At 41.5% G+C, this 26,361-nt stretch overlaps 2 protein-coding genes across 19 annotated transcripts in view; both read left to right on the top strand.

The window, feature by feature from the left end:
• The window catches only part of EP400 (E1A binding protein p400), a 50,330-nt gene extending 32,745 nt beyond the window's left edge, over positions 1-17,585 (top strand). For 7 of the 18 annotated variants that reach the window (XM_062631541.1, XM_062631550.1, XM_062631548.1 and 4 more), the window contains 23 exons: positions 510-653; positions 958-1,116; positions 1,381-1,464; positions 2,062-2,193; positions 2,298-2,342; positions 2,443-2,596; positions 3,026-3,267; positions 3,838-4,011; positions 4,256-4,303; positions 5,330-5,466; positions 6,016-6,072; positions 6,197-6,275; positions 6,842-7,042; positions 8,033-8,078; positions 8,160-8,269; positions 8,885-9,089; positions 9,579-9,742; positions 10,166-10,372; positions 10,682-10,877; positions 11,488-11,618; positions 12,338-12,505; positions 13,210-13,287; positions 15,110-17,585. In XM_062631541.1, the coding sequence (XP_062487525.1) occupies positions 510-653; positions 958-1,116; positions 1,381-1,464; positions 2,062-2,193; positions 2,298-2,342; positions 2,443-2,596; positions 3,026-3,267; positions 3,838-4,011; positions 4,256-4,303; positions 5,330-5,466; positions 6,016-6,072; positions 6,197-6,275; positions 6,842-7,042; positions 8,033-8,078; positions 8,160-8,269; positions 8,885-9,089; positions 9,579-9,742; positions 10,166-10,372; positions 10,682-10,877; positions 11,488-11,618; positions 12,338-12,505; positions 13,210-13,287; positions 15,110-15,382 (3,234 nt within the window). In that variant the 3' untranslated portion in view covers positions 15,383-17,585. Of the gene's footprint in view, positions 1-509; positions 654-957; positions 1,117-1,380; positions 1,465-2,061; positions 2,194-2,297; positions 2,343-2,442; positions 2,597-3,025; positions 3,268-3,837; positions 4,012-4,255; positions 4,304-5,329; positions 5,467-6,015; positions 6,073-6,196; positions 6,276-6,812; positions 7,043-8,032; positions 8,079-8,159; positions 8,270-8,884; positions 9,090-9,578; positions 9,743-10,165; positions 10,373-10,681; positions 10,878-11,487; positions 11,619-12,337; positions 12,506-13,209; positions 13,288-15,109 lie in introns of those variants that run through there. The other 11 variants (XM_062631556.1, XM_062631555.1, XM_062631554.1 and 8 more) reach the window with 9 other exon arrangements.
• A 94-nt stretch (positions 17,586-17,679) lies between these two features.
• Positions 17,680-26,065, top strand: NOC4L (nucleolar complex associated 4 homolog). Its single transcript, XM_062631563.1, has 15 exons — positions 17,680-17,831; positions 17,952-18,075; positions 18,167-18,273; positions 18,504-18,611; positions 19,115-19,264; positions 19,826-19,925; positions 20,219-20,253; positions 20,379-20,429; positions 20,959-21,070; positions 21,731-21,791; positions 22,314-22,424; positions 23,701-23,864; positions 24,280-24,362; positions 25,274-25,387; positions 25,705-26,065. The coding sequence occupies exons 1-15, from the start codon at positions 17,736-17,738 to the stop codon at positions 25,819-25,821; spliced, it is 1,533 nt and encodes a 510-aa protein (XP_062487547.1). The 5' UTR covers positions 17,680-17,735; the 3' UTR covers positions 25,822-26,065.
• The last annotated feature ends 296 nt before the right edge of the window (positions 26,066-26,361 follow it).

Genomic DNA, 26,361 nt, shown 5'->3' with positions numbered 1-26,361 from the left:
TTTGTCCCATTACTTGCACAGCAATGCGCAGGTATCACCTGTGTGACACTGTATTCTAGTTTCTTGTGCGCTGCTGCAAAACTCTGCAGACCTTGTAAGGATGAAGGTTTCAACAACTTTAAAAATGTGACATACAAAGTTTGGGTATTTAGTGAGATAGGCTCTCAGGTGCTGCTCTGAAGATGCAGAAGACAGTGAGTGCAGTAATTAAGCTAGTCCATCCCCTTCTGGCATTCTCAGTACAGTGGTGTACAATGAAACAATATTTCTGACTTCCCTATAAACAAGCTGTTAACACTTTATTCTACTCTGTAGTCCTACAGGAGAAAGTTACAGAAGAGAAAACAGCCAATTTTCCAGAAATAATAGATAGAAGTTTATTCTTTAGTTAGCCCATAGTTTATAAGGTTGCTTGAACCTGAGCTAATTCAAGGTTATATAAAAATGTAGGATGGTTCTGACAGCTGAATTTACTTCTCTTCTTTTTATTTTTCCTTCTACTTACAAAGCAAACAATTCAGGAATTGTTTGAGGTTCATTCTCCCATGGAGGATTCTGGATTTAGAGTGAAAGCAGAAGAATTCGTAGTACTTTCTCAAGAGCCATCTCCAGCAGAAAATATTTCACCTAAAGTTGCAAGACCATTCATAGAGGTAATGATTAACACACATGTTAAAAATACAGCTGTGCAGCATTAGTATTGAACAGTTGCCTTATCTCTTTTTATTTGGGTAAATTCTGCCAATCTCTTTTTCTGTAGTTTTATGTTGTTTTGTGATTTCCCTTGTAATGAAACTTCCAAAGCCCACAGTTTTGTTGTATACATTCCGGGGACTGTTTCTGTTGCCTCAACAGACACCTATTCCATAAATCTGTGCTGGATTTCAGTGAATTTCTTGTGGGGTTTCTCTCCATATTTGAAGTCTTCATTATTTTTAAAATATGTCTTTTTGAAAGGCCCTCAACAGTATTGAACAAGAGGATGAGGAGTCAAACGATCGTGTACAAGAAATAGGACGTGGCTCAAGCATTGAACCATTAATCTCAGAGCTCTGTGAGACAAAATACAATGAAGAGCCCTCACAGCTGCAGGAGTTAGTTGCTGTTGTGGATCAGGTACCATGACTTTCCATGAATATTTGGTTAAAAAGTAATGTTAATTTGAGTATTTCAATTTCTTTGGAGTCTGCCTTAATGCAACTTGTCTCTGGGATTGATACTCCCATTAAATGGATGGGACATCTCCTACTGACTGAAGATGTTAAGCTGTCAGAGAGGGAGATTAGTTTTAAAGAGAGCTTTGATACACTCTCCTTCAGTTCACATTCCTTTTATTATCTTCAATACTAACTTTTCTTTTTCCTTGATACGTTCTCTCAGCTGACTCCAATTGAGAAGTATGCTTTGAATTATTTAGAGCTCTTCCATGTTTCAGTTGATGAGAATGAGCCACGTCTGAATGAGGTAAAACAACACGCCTTTCTTTTCCATATTGTTCTGTCACAGGAGGTATGAGCAGGGTTATATTTTCAATGTGAAATGGAAGTTACTCCAATGATGTGGAATATATTGTAGGCACTTCTGTGATCTTCTTTTGCTGTACTTTATGAACGCCAGAGCGCCTTACAGAGAGCTTATTGTTTTGGGATTCTCTTGGTTTAAGAAGGTGTCAGTTCTTAATTTCTTTTCTATAAAATGGGAATGACATGCTTTAGCACAGCTCAGCAAATATTTGTTGTACTCTATTGATAGCTCTGGGGAACAGAGAATTTAATTAACTTCAGTGAACCTGCTTAGTTGGGTAAAGGAGCTGTGTTCTGGTTGTCTTGGTTGTTTAACTGAAATTCTTAGTGCTTTACTGAGGGTTTAAAGACCCTCAACAGAGACCAAAAACTGTCTCTTCTAAATGATTGTGAAAGCATCTATTAAGAAATTGCTGTAAGATTTCTGTGCCTGAAAATGTCACAGTTCGAGGAGTTTGGCCATAAAAATACAAATTGATAACTTGTAGTCAGTGTCTGTTACTGCATAAAGTTTATAAGGTGTCTGACTTTCATGTAGATGGAATTGAAAACTGCAAAGAAAGCATGGGAAGTCCAGAATATGAAGGAGTTAAAGGTAAAAGAGCAAAAAATGCTTTGGGAGGATGAAGAGGAACTTCTAACCTACACTCGGGAGGATGCATACAACAAAGTAAGTCCTGATTAGTCTTGTTAATAGTGCATTTCTTAATGGAATACCTTTTCCTTCAGGGTTCAGTTGGATCATTTGAATTGTGTTCTCTTTTTGCTGTGTAGGAATATGTCTATGAAGGTCCAGATGGACAAACTGAAATAATGCCAGTAAGTAGAAGTAACACCAGTCAGCCTGAACAGGCTTCTTGATTTTTGAAACATAATGGTCAGTGTTAATATAGCAGTAACTACTAATTTTATTCTGTAGCTTTGGACTCCTCCCACTCCACCTCAGGATGACAATGATATCTACATAGATTCTGTTATGTGCCTGATGTATGATACTACCCCTATTCCAGAATCAAAGTTGCCTCCAGTGTATGTCAGGAAGGAACGTAAACGACACAAAACAGATCCATCTGGTAAGGCCTTGTTCAAAACTGTTCTGAGATTTATTGCTGAAAGCTTAAAAAAAAATATCAGGGGATTTTTCGTATCTCCTCCATGTTTGGACCAGAAAAGATCAAATTCACAGGTTTGAAGAGGTGAAAATTCTTGTCTCACCATAGTCTTGAAACAGTAAAATCACTGAAAATCCCAGTTATTGCAGTGTGTCTTTCTATTTAGAAATGTAAGTGTTCTTAAAAGGACAAGTTTAGAGCACAAGCATTCTATTATGTGAGTTAGGGCCTTACTTTATAGCAGGCTTGTTTAGTTAGTGACTGTATGCTTTTCAAAGGCAGTGGGGAATGCTCTACACATATAGGAGCATTTTGCAGCTGTAAGTAGCAGAGGAATCAAAAGAATGGTGGTAATTATTTACCGAGAATGTTGGGGGGGTTTTGTCTTAGCTGCAGGTAGGAAGAAAAAGCAACGTCACGGAGAGACGGTTATTCCACCTCGTTCCCTTTTCGATCGAGCTACTCCAGGAATGTTGAAAATGCGCCGAGAGGGCAAAGAGCAAAAGAAAAACATCTTGTTGAAACAACAAACACAGTTTGCAAAGCCTTTGCCAACTCTTGTCAAACCAGCTGCTGAGGCTGGACAGGATAATCCCGAGTGGCTGATTAGTGAAGACTGGGCACTTTTGCAGGTCAGATGATACTGCACTTTCTGCTGTTATTATTTATGTATTTTTGCTTCTGGTTTCGGAAATGGCTCTTTCTGCACTTTATTTCTCCAAGATTATTTCTAATTCTTAATGGCTAGTTTGGCATTTTGCTGGCATAACTCATAACACATTGCCTAGCCTTTGTGTTCCTGTAAGGATAAATTAAAGGTTAAACTGTATGATTAGCCAAAATGTATGATTAAGTCTTATTTTTATTGTAAAGACCACTTACTATTATGTTTAAGATTAGTTGTGCTGGCTGGACATTGAATAATGCAGCTAAGGTTCTTCCCACCCTTGGGGAGAGAGCAGCACTTGAGTGGCAGCTCTCTTTTCCTCTTCTAGCAATCTCCAGGTGTTTTCTTGCATGTCAGTCTGCATAATAGCATTTTATGCTTATTTATTCTCTGTGAACACAGGTGAGCCCACAGCCTGAGCCCTAAGCTGTCTGTATCATTGTAGTAATGGTGTGTGGACACATGCAGATAAGGGTAGGTTTGGAAGACTGAAATGATTTGTCATCTGAAGCTTTTGTACCTTTATCTGTTGTAGGCAGTGAAGCAGCTGCTGGAGCTTCCTTTAAATCTTGCTGTTGTATCGCCAGCACACACTCCCAATTGGGACCTTGTTAGTGATGTTGTTAACTCCTGCAGCAGAGTCTATCGCTCACCAAAACAATGCCGAAACAGATACGAAAATGTCATTATCCCAAGGGAAGAAGGAAAGGTGAGTTTACATAGAATGATGCGTCTTTTTTTACTTTAAGTTTGTAGAGTTTTTTTTCCTTATCTCCATAAACACATGTTTTTTTTGTTAAATGTTTCAACAGTGTAAATAAATAACTTTTAAAAGATTATAAAATTATCCTCATCAGGATTTCCACTTATTTTATGTGATTTCTTTGAAAAGAAAAAGCACCTGAACAAAATCTTCCACAAAAGATCATCTAACTTTCCTTCTTATTTTACAGCTAATGTACGAAGCTAATCCTAAAAAGAAGACAAAAAGTATTTATAAGGTGTGCATTGGTATTCTTTCCAAATCAAATCTAGACACTGTGGTATTTAGCAGCAATGGAGGTGGGCAGATAATTCATATGAGATCCATGTTGAGTGTTACTTGAGTTCTGAAACATCAATTAAAATGCCAAATGTATTTTTCCTTTCTTTGTTGATACAGTGGATTGACACCAGCCTTCAGCTTTTGGATTTGATAGATAAATTTTAAACCATGCAAGAAGTTTGTGATTTCACTTAAACTGTAGTGGGTATTTTTCCACCTAACAACCACCATGTAACTTATCCTGATTATTATGATTGTACCTAAGATCTGTAAGAATGTACTTCATGCTAGAGTCTAAGTGGATTACAAATGACAAATTACAAAAGTGAATTTAATGCTCGAAGCACCTTTTAGTAAATGAGGGTGATAGTATGCTACAGAAACAGAAATAAATTCCATGGTTGTAAACAACTTCTTCCAAACCATACAGCAATTTAGTGGCAGAACTGGGTAAAGAACCCAGAACTTCTGACTGTAGTCCCACTCTCTGGCTAATAAGCAGGTTTGTCCCTGACTGGCAGTTTCTACTTAGGAGAAGTCAAACATTAGAATGGCATGGTGTGTTGGATGTTAACATAGCTTTGTTGGGAGAGCAGTGCAGTGATGGTTTTATTATATTATGTGTGCGCTATGTGTAACTATAAACTAATGGGCTCTTGGTTTGGGTACTGAATTAAACTTGCAAGATCTAAACTAAAGCAAAGATTCTTTTTCAAATTAGAGTTTGCCATTTTATATGTCCCCAAGTGCTGATGCCAGTGTGACCGTGAGAACTGCTCCTTATTTTGCTCCTTCTTTATATATTTCCCATAGAGTTTTGTGTAACAGTAAGTTATCAGTGACACGAGGCAGAAACCAGTCTGTGATAGATATGTTGGAGTACGTTTTTAAATAACCTACAAGCGCACCATGTGTTTATACATAGACAAAAAGCCATGTGGGTGTGTTTGCAATTGAAAGCTGGTGTCTTTTCATTTTTTAGACTAAAAACAGTCGCCCACTTCGTACCAATCAGATCTATGCTCAAGATGAGGGTGCAACCCACACGCAACTATATACTAATCATTTTGAGATGATGAAAATGATTGCAGGGAAAAGAAGCCCACCTATCAAACCTCTGTAAGTTTAACTGGGGTCATTCAATCCCAATCACCCTGTCACCACAGATCTCCTGGAATCTGTTATGAATTGCTTTCACAGCTGAGAGTTATTTTGCATTCTGTTTCAAACTGCCAGTTTGTTTCTTTGGTCATGATCTCTTTCCTTGCATTCTGGCCTTGTGTTATTGAAACATCTTCATATTTCATGTGTTTGGGTTAGCTTTTACTCACTGCATGAATTTATTTTGTGGATTAAAAGCAGAAGAGCACTCAGTTTTCAATCTTATGTTATAAACTACACTTTCCATTTGCCTGAACTATACATACTTTATGTCCATGCTGATGACTACTACATTGTTTTGTATGTATATACCTGCAGTAACTTCTGTATTTGTTTACGGTTTACTCTGAGTCTTCCTTAAAATGTCCATCTATATACAGGCTCCAGAACTGGTGGGAATATCATGAAAATTTCACCAAAACTGCAGTGTCATCTATTAAAACATGAAGTTAAATATTGATTTTAAGTTTCTTCTGTGCCCAGTAATACAGTTTTGCTCTATTGCAGACTTGGCATGAATCCTTTCCAGAAGAATCCAAAGCATGCATCAGTACTTGCAGAAAGGTGGGCACTCTATGTCTTAAAGGAGTTAGGAATTGCATAGAAGTGCTTTTTTTCTTTTCTGTTCTTTTAACTTTCAGTTACTTACTTTTAACAATTATGTGCTTTTTCTCATCATTGTTTCTAGTGGAATCAACTACGACAAGCCGCTTCCTCCAATTCAAGTTGCATCCCTCCGAGCAGAACGTATTGCGAAAGAGAAAAAGGTATGGTCTCAGCTGTACATATGACTGCTAAAAAATTAACAGAGGAAGTATGAGAAAAGCTGCCTCCTGAGAGAGCCTTGGTAGTACAGCAGATGTTATGAGCAGCTGCACATTGTTGATGTACTAGGATTTAGATATCCAAGGTCCAACGTGGGACCTTTCCTTGGGCCTGTATGTCACGCCCATACTCGTATAGAAGCATTCTTTAGGGAAATATATTACAAACATAAAAATCTTGGTTTATTCTTGACCATTCTGTAGCCTCCTTTCTTACATTATTCAGAAAGAGATATTTGTTCTTGCTTATTGATAGTAAATTGCTTGTTGTGCTATGCATTAAGCCATATAACCACAAATAACAGCTTGTAGTTTGAAACTGGTTAGGTCAGGTAACTGGGAGCTGGCGAGTTACAATGAAGACAGATTTGTATGCTGTCTCTGCACACACATAATACATACTTTGAATTAAAGGGGTTTTGTTTGGGTTTTTTTTTTTTTTAATAATACACCCTGATTGTTACATGCTCTGTTTTGAAGACTATGAAGCTCACACTTTGATTTCCTAGGCTTTGGCTGAACAGCAGAGGGCACAACAGCAGACAGGTCCACAGCCTCAGCAGCAGCAAGCTGGCCAGCAGCAAGCTCAGCAACCAGCTGTACAGCAAGCACAAGCCCAACCTCAGCCACAGGCTCAGGCACAGGTAGTTCAGCAGCCACAGGCAGTAGTGCAGACTGCAGTAACTACTGTGGCCAACACAGCAGTATTGGTAAGAAAGGGAGGGCTTCGTGCCTTTGATGTAGTAACTTCAGTTCTTCTGTGTGTATCATATTGTGTGTTTTATTTTCTCTGGAAAGTGAGAATTTTAGATCAGTATAGTGAGATAAAAGCTATTTCCTTCTTTCTTTTTTATTTCCTGAGAATCCTGGGTATCTTCTTTGTTGCTTATTTATTAAGACTGTTCATACCATTATAGCAATAGCTCTTGGCATTCTGAGGTGGAAAAGTATAATATCCTTTGCAAAGATTTTTTGCCTTTTTCAGTTTAGACTTTAACTTAATCAGGTACATTTCCACAGTCAGTAAACAGTGTTTACTCAGAGAAGGGAATGTGGCTGTAAGAGCTACACTGTTAGTAGCTTAAACCCCAAAGCTTTATTAACCTTGGCAAAGCAAGTGGAATGTTGCATCCTACAGGACCTACCATGGTTGTGTTATTGCAAACTGTGCAAAGTTTTCATGGCTTCCTTAAATCTAGAGTCTGTTTTAATGAATCTGATGACAGGTCTGAGGCTTTTGCTTTTAGAGCCACTCCAGTTTGCATACTAATGTGTGCTAGCAGTAGTGATTTTATTTTGCTTATTGAAGGCCTTTTACAGAAAGACACAGAGAATGGGTTCTGACCCATAAGTATTGCTCGATATTTAATGCTCAGTGACGTTCATGTGCGAGTGGTTGTCTGTGAAATGCTAGAGTAAGATATTGCTCCCTTCTCCTGCTGATCAAATGACCAGTATTTACCAAACATTTGCTCATTAGAGTGGCAGAATCCTTACATATATACATCAGTTGTTGATACGTTGAGTGAATGAGCAACTGCAGAAGTATCTGTGCATTTTATTGCATATTTTGTTACTTCTGGAATATAGCCTTGTGTTAAACAGCAAAGTTTAAGAGATATAAACAGCAAAGATAAGAGCTATAGTCAGTGTTCTTTTATTGTTTTTCTGATCTTTTACCTCAATCGTCTTCTAAATAGGCTGGCACAATCAAAACAGCAGTTACGGGGACAAGTATACAGACTGGTAAGAAGACTTCATAATTGGGCATTGGAGATTCAGATTTTCACTTTTAGAAGCTCACATTTAATCCTCGCTTGCTTTCAGCTACAGTGAGTGGAAATGTCATAGTGAACACAGTTGCTGGAGTCCCTGCTGCTACCTTTCAGCCCATCAATAAACGTCTGGCTTCACCTGTTATACCTGGAACACTGACTGTAAGTAGATCACATCACGAGTTGTGTCCCTGGATTGACCTTTGGCTGCATGTTTTATCAGTGTATCTGTTTCCTTCTTTAGCTTTCCATGTTATCAGAAACTCTGCTTCTTGCTAATTTCATGTGCATCATACTTCTCTATCAAACCCCTCTCCTTTACCAAAATATCAGAACGCATGGAGCAGTTGATCAGAAAAATGTGCCTAATAGATATTACTGTTAAAAATAGTTTGTAGATGAGTGCTGTCATAGGCAATGTATTATGTTGCTATCATTTACAGCTTGTAACTATTTTGTGCTTTGTTAATTATGATCTTTATTATTATTGTGTTGGTTTAAGACTATGGGAGATAAAGCAAAATAAGTGAAGGACAGTGAAATCAATCTTCTGTAATGTCATTGTGGGTTTGGTGATCAGCCTGGTTTAACTAGATGCTGATTGGAACATATCCAAACGGATAGATGTGTTAGAAAGATTTGGACCTGCTTTGCCCTTGCAATACTTCTGCGTTTTTCGTGTTTGTTTCTAAAACTGTACACTCCACTTCCAGAAGGTTCCATAGCTTTATATGAGGTTTGGAAACTGTGAGAAATAATGCCTCTATTCTTTTTCAGACTTCGGGAGGCACTGCAACTGCACAAGTGGTCCATACCCAGCAGCGAACTGCGGCGGCACCTGCTGCTTCCACAGAGCTGGTGACCATTGCATCTACCCAGGGAGTCCGTGCAGTGACATCAGTGACAGCATCAGCAGTAGTAACTACAAACTTAACACCCGTGCAGACCCAGACAAGATCTTTGGTGACTCAAGTTACACCAGGTAATAATCGTGTGTTCGGGGGTTACCTAAAGGGTCCCAGAACTTCTGCAGGTTGCTTGACCACTGTAGCCTCACAGTGTTGAAAGTCTGGGTTCATTGGCAGCACAATTAATCAGTGGTGTGATTTTTAACTTGCTTTATTGTTGGTGCTCGGATTACACTTCTCTCCAGTATTTCTGGATAAAGTGTTGAAGTAGAGAGCAGCTTGGCCTCTAGGCATTAGAATTAAAAAAAGATTATTAATAATCTAGAAGGAAGATATTAGAGTTGACTGTCAGGACTAAAAATCATTATGAAGAAAGAAGCATACATTTTATTTACTCTGCTTTTACATAATGTTTATGCTAATGTGTGGTTATTTGTAGTTAGTCAGCAAACTGTGCTGGAACAAAAATAGGCATTTAACAGCTTGATTTTTTTAAGTGAAATCAATGAATTAAACTGAATGTTGAAAGTCTTCAGAGCATTTTGTGTTTTATTTATTCACAGCTACACCAACAGTCCAGCTGTCTGGCAAAACAATCACCCCTGCTCACTTCCAGCTTCTGAGGCAACAGCAGCAGCAGGCTGCTCAGGTGCAGGTCCCACAGATCCAGGCTCAGGCACAAGCCCAGTCTCCAGCTCAAATAAAAACTGTAGGGAAATTGTCACAGGTGAGGAAATGCTTCTGAAGTAAGGTGGCATGTTGTTACTCTCATTGTTATTGTAAGCATCATTAGCAGTGTGTGTTGTATATCCTGCTTTCTTGGACTAGAGTGAAATGCAGCTCTCTCTTGAATTCAATCCTACTAAAATTTCATGAAAGCAGTTTTGTCTGATACTACTGCAGTAGGTCAGGATGTCAAGCACTCACTGTCACTTACTCACTAGCGACCCCTTGCATAAAGGAGTTGCATTCTTAGCTCTTTGATCTTCATAAAGTCTGGCATAAAATGTTTCTTTAAAGCTCTAGATTCATCTCCATTTTTTTTTCTAGTAGTCATGTAAAAGGTTGGAAATTATCATAAAATCATAGAATAGTTTGGAATTTCACAGGTCATCCAGTCCAGCCTGATGGAACTGTTTGATTTTTGCAGGAGCAGCTGATCAAGCTGCAGAAGCAGAAACTGCAGCTTCCCCAGCAGCAGGCAGCGCAGCAGACACAGCAAGGGGCACAACAGCAAACAGCGCAAGTGCAAGTACAGCAGCAACAGCAAGCTCAGCAGCTCACTGCAGTTACAGCACCTCGTCCTGGTGCAGTTCTCACAGGCACTACTGTGACAAACCTGCAAGTTGCTCGTCTTGTAAGTTGTCTTTAACTTTGTAAAAACAGCCTTAAACACCTTATTCTTTTTGTGGGTTTAAATGAACTGGATACTGGTCATCCATGCATACAAGTGCCCTTTGCTTTAATTAGGTAGTACAAAAGATACAACTGGAAGATAGATAGCTTTAAATTGCACTTACCTATCAATACCATCTCTGAATTGTATTACTGTAAAGGAGCAGCAATTATATTTAGAAACATTTACAACTATCACTTTATAATGACCTGTTATATACAGCAAATATTTTTTGCGCCAGTACAATAATCTTCATTCCTTACTGCTTAGACTCGTGTTCCTGCTTCCCAGCTTCAAGCACAAGGACAGATCCAGGCTCAAACTCCACAAGCAGCACAGGTTGCTTTGGCAAAGCCTCCGGTGGTGTCTGTTCCAGCTGCTGTTGTGTCGTCTGCAGGAGTCACTACGCTCCCTGTTACTGTTGCAGGCATTAGTGTTGCCATTGGGCAGCCACAGAAAGCAGCAGGTATGTCAACAGGCTTGCTAAAACATAGTGAAGTTTTACAACCTACTTTTATAAAGATAGCATATTTTAAATAATGTCTTCTGTGGGACACTCATGCTTTTTAAAAGCTGAAGTGATAGAGGTTGCATTCCTGTTTGCTTCAAAAACAAGGTAAGAGAATTACTCTATCTAATCTGGAGGTCAGCACCATTCTTTAGCCAGATGTGGTGGGGTTTTGTTTGTTTGGTTTTCAGTCTGTGCATGAGAGTAGGTGAGCAGGTTTAGTTTTACAAATAAAGACATAGTAATTTCATAATTTCTTTTAAATTCAAAATGGACATAAGGAGGCTTGTGTTTTGTAACAGCCTCCTGTAGTAAGGGCAGAATTTTTCTTGTAGGAAGGTCATTGTTTTAACACAGTTAACTTACTCATGCCCTTAGAATGTTTCTTTTCCTCCGCTGTCAAAATCATATGTCTTATTCCCATTAAAATCAGTGGGCTGTTAGTGCTCAGAGCTATGCAGTTGTATAAGTCTATAAAAAGCACAGTCTGTGCTTGCAAGCTGTGATTACTGGGACAAAGCAATAAAATGAAGACTCTTACAGTTCTAATTATTCTTGTAATTTTCAGGAGGCCAGACGGTAGTTGCACAGCCACTGCATGTCCAGCAGCTTCTAAAACTCAAGCATCATCAAGCAGCACAGCAACAGAAAGCTATCCAGCCTCAGGTTGCTCAGGGTCAGGCTACTGTGCAGCAAAAGGTACTGGCTGTTTGCTCTCCTGTTGAGTTACGCTTTTGTGGTTATAAAGCTCCAGCTCTGAATTATGAGGACACTCTTAGAGAGTCAGTCAGGATTTCTAGGGTGAATCTTAAGTGTGTATAGAGAGAACAGTTTCTCATGTGCCTTGTCAGGTGCTCAATATTTTTTTCAATAAGGTGGCTGTTCGGTGTCATTTCTCAGGCCCCAAATTGGGTTTTCTTTCTTAAGTGACAAACATTCTCATTAGTCGTTTCCAACATAGCCAAATGTGGAAACTCCCTAAAGATTTTCACTGTTTACAATATAATTTGTGCAAAATACACTTTTCTTTCCTGAAATGTCATGCTCTCATGGGCTTTGCTGTCAGGCAGCCACCAGTGTTGTTTTTTGGAGCCACATTATCATATGAAGTGTGCATGTGTGTGCAAGAGAGAACCTTTTCAGTAGATAGAATCATAAAGTGGTTTGGGCTAGAAGAGACCTTAAAGATCATCTAGGTCTGACTGCCCTGCCACAGGCAGGGAATAAATACTTACAGTGATTCAGAATATTTGTATAAGTGCATGAAAGCTTTTGACTACTGTTCATTTTGCTATTACTAATCCTGGAAGGATTTTGTTTCAATAATTAAATAGAATTAATCCTATTAGCTACCTACCTATTCTTTAAAATACATGGGTATTTTGTAGTCATTGATGCTTTTTTTTTCTCTTCTGCAGATAAATGCTCAACAGGTTACAGTCCAAACCCAACAGCAGACTTCACAGCAACAGAAAGTAACTTATACTACACAGCCTGCCATTAAAACACAGTTCTTAACAACTCCAATTTCCCAAACTCAGAAACCAGGTGGGACCCAGCAAGTCCAGGCCCAAATTCAGGTACAGGTAACATAGGTTTACACCTTTAAACTCTGCTGTGACTGGAGGATTGTAAAGATGAGAGGTGAGGTAGCATTTTAGCACTCACTCTTATTCTAGTCACAGATTTGTTTAAATGGACTTTATAATAAAATTCACTGGTGCTGAGTATGTGGCTTTATAGCGGATTAGAGGAACTGTCTGAGCTATAAGTTTGCCTTTCCTCGTTGAAATAATCAAATTGAGTCACTCCTTTTTATTAAGCAAGGGATTCCATACTTGTATGTACTAAGGAAGATTTCTGGTGCTGCCTCCCAGCCTTATCTCTGGCAGCCAATAGTAGGCGACACTTATTTTCTTTTCTGTATAACTGGATCAGTCCATGGGAAAAGAAGGAGGTTAGGAACTGGGTGCTTTACTCTTTCAAAAGTATATCTAAGATAATGAGGTCCATTAGAATTTACGTGCTTCCTTCAATTTTATATATAGTTAGGAGGAAACAAGTATGTTGCAGTTAAAATTGAAAAATACTTTTCCTCTGCTAGCTAAGTTCTTCAATACACTGATCTAAAAAGCTATACAAAAGTTCACTAGCACTGCGAATGCCAAGCTGCAACTTACTGTGAGCAGGATCTTGGAAAGGTTTTCACCTGGTAGCAGTATAAGTATAATGTTTTGCTGCTATTAGCAAGTTTTTATTTTGACCAAATCTTTATTCCATGGCACTACAGGTTGCAAAACTTCCACAAGTGGTCCAACAGCAGGCTACTGTTGCCAACATTCAACAGATGGTTTCAGTTTCCCAGCAGGTAGGTTTTGTGCTTGTCAAATTTAGCACTAGAAACATCATCCTAGTGAAAGCTCATTTGTTTCGAATGTGTGTATTTTCATCTTATGTGTGGCATAGGTGGTATTTTGGAAGGATATAGCAAGTGGCTTCTATAAAAATGAATCGTGTGAATACTGAGTCAGCTGCTGTATAGTCGTAGTCTAGAACTTGGGTAGATGGAGCAATGTTTGTTCATCATTGTAGATAAGTGGAAAAACAGATTTTAAAAGGTATTTTGTAGCACTGAAAGAATTTATAATAATTGGTTTCTTGTGATGTGTAGTCAAGATAGCAAATAACTGAACTGATGAGTGCTGTCTGAGTTTGTTCAGCTGAGTTTGTTCTGGGAGAGTTAGAACAAACTGAGGGTTACAAGTTGTTTTGTTCCAGTTCACAAAGCTGTGCCAAGTGCCTTGTAAAAGTTTCAGAATGGTTTGGTACCTGTTCTAAGTGTTGTATGGACAAGAGAAGGTCATACGATTTGGTTACCCTCCCCTAACTACCAGGCTGTTTATTTAACAATTTAGAACAATGTCATTCAGACCATTAGCAACAGGCACAAGTTGATTGGAAGGAATGATTTAGCTTTGGATAGTGGATGAAGTTACTGCCTTTGGTGCACAAAAATCTGAGCCAGTCAGCTCTTGATCTGTCACAATTTATAGTGCAGTGTTTTAGTGCAGAATAAAATCTGTGACTTTTTATCTCCAAACGATGATGAAGAGGTGTAAGCTGACTGATAGCCACTGCAAATGTGAATGTTCAAGGGCAAGGTAGACAGCAGGGCGCAGAAACCTCATCACTCAGCACAAGTTGAGTTGTCCTGTGCAGTCAGCAGGAGCTCCTAGATAATTTTTCAAGGGACATTAAAAGCTAGATTTCCAGAAGTCACTGGTGTTGGCATAACTCCAGGACTGTTGAAATCCATGGTAAAAAGACAAATAACCACCTCCCCTCCCACACAAGTCAGCGATGTCACTGGCAGTAGGATCAGGCCATGCCAAGTATGTTTAAAACTTCAGTCTCTATGTGTATGTGGCATTCTTTTTACCTCCATTTTTAGTGCTTCCCAGAGGATTCCTCTTGGATTGATCAAGAGCTGACTTTCCCCTAGAGAAGCCCTTGGAGCTTCATTTGGTTTCTGCCTCTAAAAAAGACAGTTGAACCTGCTCAGTTTTAATTACCTTGTCACCTGAAAAAAAGAGAGGATGAATTTTCTTCTCCCTTGCTCTGGGTAGAGATATGAAAATTAGATTTCTGGATAGAGTTCAAACTGTTCTACCCTAAATTGGCAATAGAGACTGGCAGCTGTAGTCTGAAAGGGGAATGTCAGAGACTGATAGGAAGCTTTGGCGGCTGTATTTATTGTCACAATATGGGAGCAGAGTCGGCATTTTAATCTCTTTGATCCTCTGTTCTTTTCCCTGTTCCTTCACTTCTGCTTCTGCAGTACAAGAATTTTCCAGTTTATCCAGTGGGATTTCTATACCTTTCATCTATCTTATGTAAAGGATCTGGGGGAATGTCCTTTGATTTGCACTGCAGAGATCTAAGTTAAGGCATCTCAGCTCTTAGTTCTGAATTATAAGGTACTAGAAGATGTGACAGAATGGTGTTCCTCAGTGAAACCACAGCCTGTGTTCCCAGAATCCCTCCCAGCTTTCTTGCTTTGACCAAGGTGTTTGTCAGTCAAGAGAGCAAATGCCTATGTAAGAAAGATGCCTTCTGTAGAGCAGAAATGTAATGAATGCTCAGTTTAATGTCAAACTGTTCTGTCATTGCTTTGTCATCCTCATGTCTAGGTACAGGCTCAACCCCAAACTGTGACACTTTCTCAGACGACAGCAGGTCAACAGCAAGTTCAGGTGATTCCTGCCACAACTGCTACTGCTCAGGTCGTCCAGCAGAAACTCATACAACAGCAAGTCGTGACAACAGCATCTCCCCAGATTCAGGCTCCGGGTGTACAGAATCCAGCCCAGACACCAGCAACATCTGAAGCCCAGAATCAGCAAGCAAAAGTACAAATGAGGACGCCTACTGTCAGATTAAAGGCACCTACTAAACCAAGTTGAACTAATGGTTAAAATGCAATAACAGGGAAACCCAGCGTTTCTTAGTTGCTAAGCCAAGTGAGAAGCTACTCCAAACACCCAAATGAAGACAAACCACCTCTATTTTTTTTTTTTTAGCGGAAGTGTTTTTTGCTGGTGAACATTTAAACATGGAAACTCTCATATAACTTCAGTGTATTAGCAACTGTTTAGCACTCAAAATCTGTACAAGCTGCATTCTGCCAGTGTTCTCTGTGTTCATTCAGACCAGATAAAGCAAACATTAGTTACATTTAAAACCTGCCCAGCTTCACAAAAGTAACATGGTAATATGCCATACATATCAGTAAAATTCATCTGCCCGTGGGAATATGCAGTTCTTTGCTGTAGTTCAGATGTGTGCTGAATATCCACGGTGAAGCCGTTCGAAGAACCAGGTGTGGCTATTACAGCAAAGTATTTTCCATCTCTATAAAAGCTGCGTGTTGTTCTTGCTTGAGGTAAATACCTCTGGAAGATCTTAACATATTTGAAGTGCTCCCTGCAAAGTTTAGCCAATAAATGTGAAAACCTGTAAGTATATGTAATTAAAAAAGGAAAGAAAAGTTTCATTCTCCATTTTTGTAAGTCTTTTAAAAATGTTTGTTAGTAGTTTTGTGTACAGTTTACTGAATCACCCAACCTGTGCCCTCATTCTCATATTTCACTTTAAGGTAATGGATATTTTAGGCATGAACTGAGTAAATACTGTGTTGATAGTAGATGTGTATTAAAGTGTAGCCCTTTCTTTTTTCGGTGGAAGATGTTTGGTGGATACAGCTCAACTATTGATCCATAGCTGTTCCTCATGGGAATTCCATCACGAAAAATCTCCAACTGATAAAATTTAATCTCTCAGTTTCATTCTGCTTTTGCAACATGTTTAAATGTTCAGTACTTTCTACTCGGCTTTCAGCTCGGGGAGGGGTGGGGGGCTAGGGGAAGGGAGAATAGTGAAATGAAATCTAAGACTTACTTCTTCAACTGTGTAAAGAATAAGATCTAACTTTTGTACTATTCTTTTACTAAAGCTAATGATGAATGTATCTTCAGGTGGGTATTTTGGATGTGAATAGAGCGTGGCCTCTTCCTCCAAATCAGTTTGCCTTATTGTTATGATGAAAAAAAAAAAAACCTTTGCAAAAAGCTGCATAGAACTGTGGGGGTTTTCTGTTCTTTTCTTGCATAAAATGAAAAGCAGACTCTGCAAGCACTGAGTGAGGAATCAAAAAGTTCTTGGTGGCTTGAATGGATTCGTTTTGCTTTTGGCCATAAAGGTGCATGACGTGTCAAATCCAGACAGAATTCTCACATTCCTTCTCTGAGATGGTTTTCAGATTATTTTTCCATTCTGTGATCTTTTTACTCTTAGGAGGGGAGCCTGTTTAAAGGCAAGGAAAGCATATCTCTTGTTCCTACGCTTTGTATGTACACACCTATTTGGTACCCAGCAGCCCAAATGACTTAAACAAGAAAGAATACCCATTAGTAGGATAGGGACAGCCCATTCTATTAAGATCACGAATGTGAACACCGGGTCAGGCAGCCTTCCCGATTTATCTGTGTGTTAATTTTATACCTCTTTTCTCCTGCAGCCTCTTGGACCCTCAGCTCTGAAATTACAGGGGCAGTGTTGGGTTTTTTAAGCTGTTTGTGCATGTGGCAGCATTCCCTCAGCCCTCTTTGGGGTTTGTGCCATTACCTAAATGTCGTTTCTAGCCGCAAAGCTGGTGTTGTTGGCGGTGGAATAGTTGGAAATGCGAAGCAGATGCAGTGGTAGCGGATGACTGACACTGTGTATATGGTATCGTGATGCTCATCCAAAAATACTGCTTAGTTAGCCCCAGTTTACTTTTAAATGTTTAGCTGTTACTATGTGCTTGGGTGGGGGGGACACACTTCCAACAGTGGGGAAGCTGTTGGCTGCACTGTTGTGCTGATCTGATTTGGTGTCTCGAGAGGCGACTGTTTCTTGTTTAGGTCAGTTCATGAAGATAAAAATCACCTTTTTTTACTTTGTTTCTTTCTCCTTTTTTTTTTTTCCTTTCGATGTGTGTTTCTCCCAGGAGCGCGTTAGGAAGTCAACGTGTAAATAGCTGATGAACATTTGTACTTGATGCAGTAGGATTATAAGGAATAGCGATGTATCCTACCTGAAGGTGTAATAAAGTGTACATTTTTATAACGCCACCGTGCTCTGCCTTCTGTAAGCGGGGGGGATCGGGCGGCTCTCGGCAGCCCTGCGCTGCCTGGCTCGGTGCAGCGGCGGCTGCGGCACCGGCCCCGCCTCTGGGCGGAGCGGCCGTGGCTCCTGCTCCGCCCTTCCGCCGGCAGCATGGCGCGGTCGGCGGCGCTCGCCGCCTGTGTGGAGGCCGTGCTGGGCAGCCGCAGCAATGCCAACCGCGTCTTCGAGCTCCTGGAGCTGCTGGCGGTGCGGGCCGGGGAGCGGGGAGGGAGCGGGCCGGGGCCGGGCGGGCTGTGGGGCGGCGCTGAGGGGTGAGGGCCGCGGCTCGCCTCTCGCCGGCCTCCCCTCATGGACGCGGTCTTACAGGGCCAGGAGGAGGAGGAGGACATCCTGTGCGCCGGCAGGGCCTGCAGCCGGCTCTTCGGGGCCTTGCTGGAGCGCAGGGAGCTGTTCGTAGGCCCGCTGCCCGCCGAGGAGGCCTCTCTGGCCGGTGAGTGGGGAACATCCCCGGGCCTGGGTCGCGCTTGGCTGGGTCTCGCCCCGCCGCCCCGAGCTTTCAGGGTTGTGTGTTTCACCCTTAGATAACTACAGCGCTGAGGACAAGTACAAGATCTGGATGAGGCACCGCTACAAGGAGTGTGTGGATTGCTTGGCGGAGCTCATGGGGCACGAGGCCTTCCAGGTGAAGGTAAGGTCTGAGCCTGCTGCCGAGTTCACACGGGGGTCCCTTGCGGTGCAGAAGCATTTATCGCTCTGATATCTCAACGTGAAGGGCCAGCGGTGCGGTGGGATGTTGCTGGTGCTCTGGCTCGCCCCTGCTCACCAGGCTTGCGGCGTTCTGAGCGAGGAGCATATTTCATTCTCTCTCCTTTGGTCTCTCTCACAGAGTTGAGGTGGGTTTTTGTCTTGTTTTTAAAGGAATTGTCGCTGTGCACCCTTATGAAGTTTGTTGAGTTGGAGGCACGATACCCACTGATTAGAGTAGAGTGGAAAGGGAGTTTAACTTTTCCTCGTGACCTTCTTAAGGTAAGCTGCAGAACTAAGTTCCTCTTGTCAGTTACGTGATGGCACACGACCTCACATGCTCACCTTCTCCAGTACTAAAACATCAACCTAGGAGGGTCTCAGTGCCAAGGGAAGGTGGTGGTCTGGAAGAGCACTGAGAGCTTCTGTCCCTGGTAAGGTGCCAGGTGTGAGCTGGATTCCTGAGTGTTTATGAAGTACCAGTGCTGGAGTCACTTTCTGGAGCCCATGGTGGCACTCTCAAGGACAGGGACATGAGAGGGAAGGTGCTGACCCTGGTTCAGCCGTTGTGTCATTTCTAAATGACGTTGTCTTTGATGGAAGGGGCCCCTTGTGGGTCTTGGGAGGGCCTGTCAGAATGGCTTGTGAATGTTGCCCTGGGGAAAGCAGCACACAACCAAGCTGTCTGCCTTTCAGAAGGACAGGAGGGTACCTCAACCAACTCAGCTCTCTGGCTACTCCAATAGAGTCTGACTTGTTGCTTTCCTTTACCATCCTTTTGTTAGGTAGTTGTTGATGGCTTGCTGCCCTTAAACGAGGATGCTTCACTGCTCATCTCTCGCTTTCAAGAATACATGGAGTATGATGACATTCGGTACTTTGTCATAAGGGCAGTCACTGAGAGTATTGGACAAGTCATGCAGAAGACAAAAGAGGTAACATGTTCTTGTTGAGGTGGGTCTGGATAAACTGCTCTGAAACAGTGTGTCTTGTGCGTGAAGCAGGGAGCGACTAGTGGTATATGGAAAGGTTTGGAAGCAAGAGGAATGAGTGTGCCTACTCGAAGGCATTGGGTTTTAATTATTTTTTATGACTCTTCAGTCTCAAATTGACAGTAGTTCAAGACACATTGATCCTGCAGATCCTTCTGGTTTTACTCAAGTCTCTGCAGCTCAGGTGGCACACACAGAACTTTTAAGTCTGTTCTCTCTTTGGTGCAGAAGAAGAGTCTGTTTTCTTTAATTGTATCCACCAATTGTGCTAAACCAGAAGCAGAGTTTCTGTCTCTTTAGTTCAGAGATAGGTTTTGTGTTGTGCAAAAAGATAATGCTCCAGGACAAGGCAGCAATAGAGAATACACCAGCCATCAGCATTTTTCCTTTCCTTTTTGTTTCCTAGGTACATACAGTGCTTAGGAGGTAGCAAGATGCTGGCTTCAGTATTGCCCTATCTCTTGTGGAACTTGCTTCATGTTTAATTATATGCTTTTTTCTCAGAGGCCGCTGCCATTTTACCAGCAGAACGTCTTTTCACTCATTTCCCCCATTAACATGCCGAGCAAAGAGAGTGACATGGTCAAATTTCTGGTGAAGCAAGGTTAGTAAGCTCCCTGTGATGGAAAAGAAAATCAGGTTTAACATTTAAATTGTGTAAAGACTTATGTTATTGTTTGGTTATGGAAAACATTTACTGCTGTGATCAAAGTGATTCTAAACAGTGTTACAAAATTCACATTCCTCAGTCTGCAGTGGGGTTTCTCATAGACTTCTGTCAAGACAAGGACTTCAGCCTAAATTTTTAGGGTATCAAAGGACTAAGTAAAAAATGGTCATCTTAATTTTTTTAAACATCTATGTCAAGTTCAGCATCTCTTTCCCCTTTCTTCTTAGACAACTGGGAGGAATTGAAAGTGTCAAAGCTGCAGGTAGGTGTTCATTTGGTGCTTCAGAGTTGAAATTTTATCCACCTAAGGTAGAGCTTTACCTACACCAGTGTTTGGTGTAGCTTTACCTACACCATTTAACTCACTGTTTGCAATTCTGTTTTAAGGCACACAAGCAGGCCTTTGAAAAAATGTGGCTCAGTTTCTTGAAGCACAAGGTGAGTGTTCCTTCTGCCACTGATCTGTACCACTCTTCTGTCACTAATCTTTAGAGGCTGTCATTGCATGGAGCTCCTGGTAGGACCCCACTATTTCAGTGTTGGATGAGAACAGCGCAGTCACCACTTCTGCTGGGTTGTTCTGCCTAGAAACATGACCTCATGTATGATCTGTTTCTTCTCCTTACTTTTGGCATCTTTTTTTCCACCTTAAACGAATCTAACCCAAGGAGTGACCTGCAGCAGTAACAGTCTCTTTTCACATGTTGAAGGCTACCAAGCTTTATTGCTGGTGACTTTCACATCTGAGCTGTGATGACACTTTTAGTTGTGAGCACTTGCTGCTTTCAATGAACTTGATGGTCATGTATCACTTGTAAGCTCTCATATTTGGGAGCTGTTGCTGAAAGCTATATTGTCCTGGCACATTCCCTTTTGTTTGTGTGTTATCTTTTTGAACCAGGGGTTGCTGTTGCTCTCAGAGTTCTCTCACAGTGATTGTTTGACTGTATTGTGTCATCCTTCACAGCTACCCGCTGGCCTCTACAAAAAAGTTCTTGTTATTCTGCATGACTCCATCCTGCCTTACATGAATGAACCCACTCTCATGATAGATTTCTTAACACTGGCATATGGCATAGGTGAGTGAAAACAGGCTTTTTATCCTTTGTGATACATACCTGCAATGTACCAAGTACGTATGAACTTGGAAGGTCTGCTAGATGCAGCGCCATGGCATAGATGATGAAACATGCACTTTTGGCTGGGATGAAGCTAAGGAACAAGGGTGAACTCCACTGTTACTAAAAATGAGATAGTTTTTACCTCTGTTTGTCAGTGTTGTTGCTCCTTGTGTGTAAGGAAAATAATATTTAAAGGCTTGGGAAGAGTAGAATACTGGAGTGATCTCTTAAATAGAGTTCAGCCAGCACTGCTGATACCTGGGTTGCATCGGGACACAGGATGCACAGATTCCTACGGGGATATCCTAAGACCTTTGCTGCCAGTGTGGCTTTATTGAAAGATTAGAGCATCATGTTTTTATGTCTCTCTCCTTCAGAGTCCTACAGTTTAATCTTTGTAAGAAACATGTGACCCTCTGGAAGGTTTTAGATTAAATTGTGTCACCTTACAGCCATCATGATTTCAGGTTTCTCTGATCCTCTGTTCTCTGATTTCAGGTACTCTTTTGTGGTCCTTCTGTGGAGGTTTTATAATAGAAACAAGTTGAAGATGATCAGTTTTGGGGTTTGGTTTTGGTTTAATTTTTATTGCGTTGATACCTGCCTGCTTTCTTACAGGTGGAGCAATCAGTCTTTTAGCCTTAAATGGATTATTTATTCTGATTCATCAACATAATCTGTAAGTAAAATGAGCATATTGTTTAAAGGAACACGGGGGTTTGCATTTATATCTTTATGTAAAGGAATGGAAATGGATTCTCCACAGCTGCAGGCCTTAAATTCCCCCATGAGAGAGCCAAACTCTGCACCAGAGGCTCAGCTGTTTGGATGCTAGCTCTTTTGGTAGTCTGACTTTATTTGCAGCTGAGCCTAAATATGCTCTTCTCCAGACTGTGGCTGCTCAGCACTTGAAAATCGATTTCCATTGATCTGATTACATAGTGAAGCAATAGTCTTTAGTGTGCCTTTCACTGGATCGTGTACCATTTGCAGTCAGTGGACATAGCTTCACATCCTGAAAATGGCTGGGCGCTGCTAGAGCCATAAATTCTCCTTACAGCTTGTTTTCAAGTGGTGGCTGTAGAGAGGAGACTAAGAAAGCTAAACAGAGCACAGCAGTGGTCTGTAGTGAAAGCACAGGAACATTTAGGCACAATGTAGTCCCACCACTAACGGATGTCTTTTTCCTGTTTTATAACAGGGAATATCCTGACTTTTACAAAAAGCTGTACAGTCTTTTAGACCCTTCTGTATATCACGTGAAGTACCGAGCCCGCTTCTTCCATTTGCTTGATCTGTTTTTGTCTTCATCGTAAGTAGCATCTTTATATTCACGTATTTTCCTCCTGCTTTTCTGTTGTTCTTGAACAGTCCCCCACGTCTGGATATTGTGTGTTCAGTGTGCCTACTGGATTAGATTCATTTTTACTGAGAAAACTGAATCTAAGGGTGTTACTGTAGTGGTGTGTAATTTTTCATATGCTGTTTCTGAAGATTTGCCATACAACATCTAGTTTCAGGAAGTAAAAATGCAGTTAGTGATCTGAGTTTGATCTATGAACGATTATGGATGTATTTTGATCTGTATTCCATTTGGCTGAAGGTGGTGATTTTTGTGTCAGTCTTTATGAATATGGAAAAGTAACATTCACAGGCTTTTTATAGGTGATAAAGCTGTTGATAAATTGATGACCTTTTGCAGACATCTAACATTGAAATATGAAGTGTTTGACAGTCTGTCTTGATCCTGTCAAATCATCGTACACAGGGAAGAAACAAGATAAGCAGCTGGTCATATAGTTGCCATCATATGTTAGAAAATAAACCAAGAGTAATGCTTTACAGTTCAGCACTGAGCATTTAATATCAGGCTGCTTGTATCCATAGTGTACCTTGGAGAGAGTAACAAGGTCTGACAGATGGTGTCCTATGGGGTGGCTCTGCTGAGCCTTGCAAGTATAACAAGCCCTAGGGCTGAAGGCTGAGCGGCTGAAAATTGTCATTTTTCATCCTGGTTCTTCTGACCTGAAAAAAGTGCCTGGATGAGCTGATTGCTGTTAGAAATTTGCATTTTTACCATTAGAAAAAAACCCTTATCCTGCACATTTACATTATAGCAGCCTAATGTTCCCATTAACAGCTGCAGTCCTTGCTTTAGTCCTGGAAGTATTATGTAAATTTACCATCATGGCCTGTGTATTAATTAAACCCCAAAAATGACATGAGAAGAAGTGCTTGCCTGGCCAAATGTATAAACCCAGAAGTTTATAAAAGGACTGAATAAAGACTGCCGTGTGAATGACCATGTACCAGAGCTGTGCTTGACAAGTGCCTGGAGCAGTGCCATGCATCTGGATTGAATTGATTTGAGATTATTCATGCACTGAATGGAAATGCTCACAAATTTCTTCCAGAGAGTGCACAAGAGCCTATATTGCTGCTTGAAATCAGGATTCTAATAGCTTCTCTTTACTCCATAGCCAAAAAATCCCGAAGAGCCCCACAGATCTTTACGCTGACCTGCTGTTTGGATTGGTGAGGCTCACTTGATAGGACTTTTACAAGCTGGTTTCTTCTGTCTCCAACAGTCACCTGCCAGCGTACCTGGTGGCAGCGTTTATAAAGCGCCTCTCCCGGCTGGCCCTCACTGCTCCTCCTGAGGCTCTGCTCATGGTCGTTCCCTTCATCTGTAACCTCTTTCGGAGGCACCCCTCATGCAAAGTGCTAGTACACAGGCCTAATGGGCCAGAAGGTAAGGGGGAAGGTGGGCAGAGAGTTCTGTGTTCTGCCTTGAGGCAATGTAAAGAGCAGGATTCCTGTGAAGGAGGAGGTGATATCCCAGTTCTGAGGTTCAGAGGATCATTCTGTGCCTTGAGTTTGTGAGAAGCCAGCAGGCTGCTCCTGCCAGTTCTGTAACTGTGAAGACCTGCCTGCATTGCTCCTCTGACCTTGGGCCTCACAGTTGGTTCCCCTGCTGTCGTGATTCCCTGGGTGAAGGCTGCTTTGAGCCTGACACACTGACCCAGGCTGCTTCCAAGTGCTAAAGGACTGGCAGAGCTGTACCAGGCACTGAGCTTGTCTTGTTCTGTGGCATTGCTCTGGGTCTCTTTGTTCCCCTTTGGTGCTACACACATCACACAGGAGGTATTTGCTCTCTATTTCCTTAGATATTTCAGAAGATCCATATATTATGGAGGAGGAGGAGCCATCCAAAAGCAGGGCTTTAGAAAGCTCTCTCTGGGAGATTAAGGTATGTCAGTTAAAAAGGAACTTCTGCATCTGGTATGGGTTTCCTCCAACTTTGCTGCTTCTTTGACACATGTTAGCAGTCCCACTTACACGAACCTGCTGAGGTATGTCCTGCAAATGCGATGAGCTTCTGGATGATCCTTTACTCTGTACCCTTTTCTGTCCTAGCATAAGAGGCAAAGAATTTCATGTACATGTCAGTTAGGGGCTTGTGAGCACACAGCTGACTCTGAAGCTAAAAAGTGTGCAGTTAACAGCTGAAACAGACTAAATAGCTGAAAACCTATGAGGCTTTTTATTTGCTGTGGAGGGAGAGAGGAACTTGCTGAGCACTGATGGAAATTAATTGGGTACAGCTAGGTCATCCTGTAGAAATGGGTTTAAAAACGCTAGAGAAGATTGTAAAGTTCACCTTTCACCTGGATCATTTGTAGGATAGCGCATGAAGGTTGAAGTTGGTTAAATTACTCCTGACGGTTCTAAAACCCTAATGCCAGGATTATCACTTTCATTTAAATGCTACAAGGGTTTTGTGTAAGGGGCTGAAACAGCAGCAAGAATGTTGTGCAGGAGCCAGGAAGTCCAGAGAGCTGGAGCTTGGCTGCAGGATCAGGGCAATAGGAGGTAGCAGAGTTGGGTTATACATTGTAGGCATGACCTGTGGAAGAGTCCCATCTCTCTTGAGCTGGATTTGAATGGGATGAGAGGGGCCTTTGATGTGAGTGAAAGATGGCTGAAATCAGGATTTCTTGAAGCCCTATGGTAGCACAGTACAGCAGACTTGCTCCTGCCAGAATTTGATGTTCCCTGAAGATCAGACCACCAAAGGGGCCGATACCTTTGTGGGAATCCAGATGGATGTGTGTTACCCTCTGTTTACGGGACCATCTCTTGTTTGTCTTGCTTTTGCAGACTCTACAAAGCCATTATCACCCAGAGGTGGCCAAGGCAGCTGCTATCCTGAACCAGTCTCTCTCTGAAATAGAGGATGACATATCAGGACTCCTGGAGCTCTCAGCTTATGAGGTAGTGTTGCTGTGCCTTTGTGAATGATTGGAACCAGAGGAAAGGAGTCTGGCTCCTGAGTGCAATAGCTGTGTCCTGTTCATCAGCCTTGCTGCTGGGGAGGGAGCTAGACTGACTTTTAGTTACTCGGAGCCAGGGACAAACAGGAAAACGTTCATTAAATAATGGAGCACGAGCAGCAGTTGTGACAGGGATGGCTTTTATATAAAAGGGTTTTTTTACTAGATCTTCTAAGAGGTTAGAGTGAGCAGTGGTATCAGCCAGGGTGAAGAGCTTGTACTGAGTTTTGCCAATAGCTTCTGTTTTTTTCTTTGTAGCTTTTTGATAAAGAAGTAAAGAAGAAGGTGACTGATGTGCCCCTGGAGTTTGAGCAAGTGCGAGGCTTGTTTGGGAAGAAAAATGATGTTTTTGCAGAGCACTTTTCTTTGGATTGATGTGATCTCCTGCAAACACATCTGCACAACTGACTGATCTTAGGGACGTGCACAGAGCTCACACTGTGCTCAGCAATTCTGCCTTTGAAGTATCTCCATGTGAGGAGAGCTGGACTGCTTGAGAAAGGTGCAGCCGCCTTCAGCGACCTTTGCCACTACCCATGGGTGGACTTCCCTTTGTTTCTCATGCTCGTGTACTGCCACCCGATACTTGGATTTTCCTCAGAGCAAGGTTTTCTGGACCTGTTCATTGCTGGGATTCGAGAGCTGCTGGTGCTGGCTGTGGTCAGTAACTGCACCATCAGCCCATCTTGCTGCCATTCGATGGGACTGAGGGTACTTGTGGTCTCTGACTGCTCCTTTTACTTTTCAGATGAGTTATTTTTATACTAGAGCTGACAACCTGTTTGTAGCAAGAGACTTCAACAAACAGCTGTAAACACCTGGTGATATCCTAATTGTATTTTTTATATACACTTTATATACTATAGATACATTTTTTTATATACACTTTAGAACCCATGTATTCAGAGGGATATT

Source organism: Pezoporus occidentalis, unplaced genomic scaffold (genome assembly GCF_034315485.1).
Source record: "Pezoporus occidentalis ecotype Australia unplaced genomic scaffold, CSIRO_AGI_Poc_V1 ctg37, whole genome shotgun sequence".
Taxonomy (NCBI): Eukaryota; Metazoa; Chordata; class Aves; order Psittaciformes; family Psittacidae; genus Pezoporus; species Pezoporus occidentalis.
This window is presented reverse-complemented; position numbering and strand designations above follow the sequence as displayed.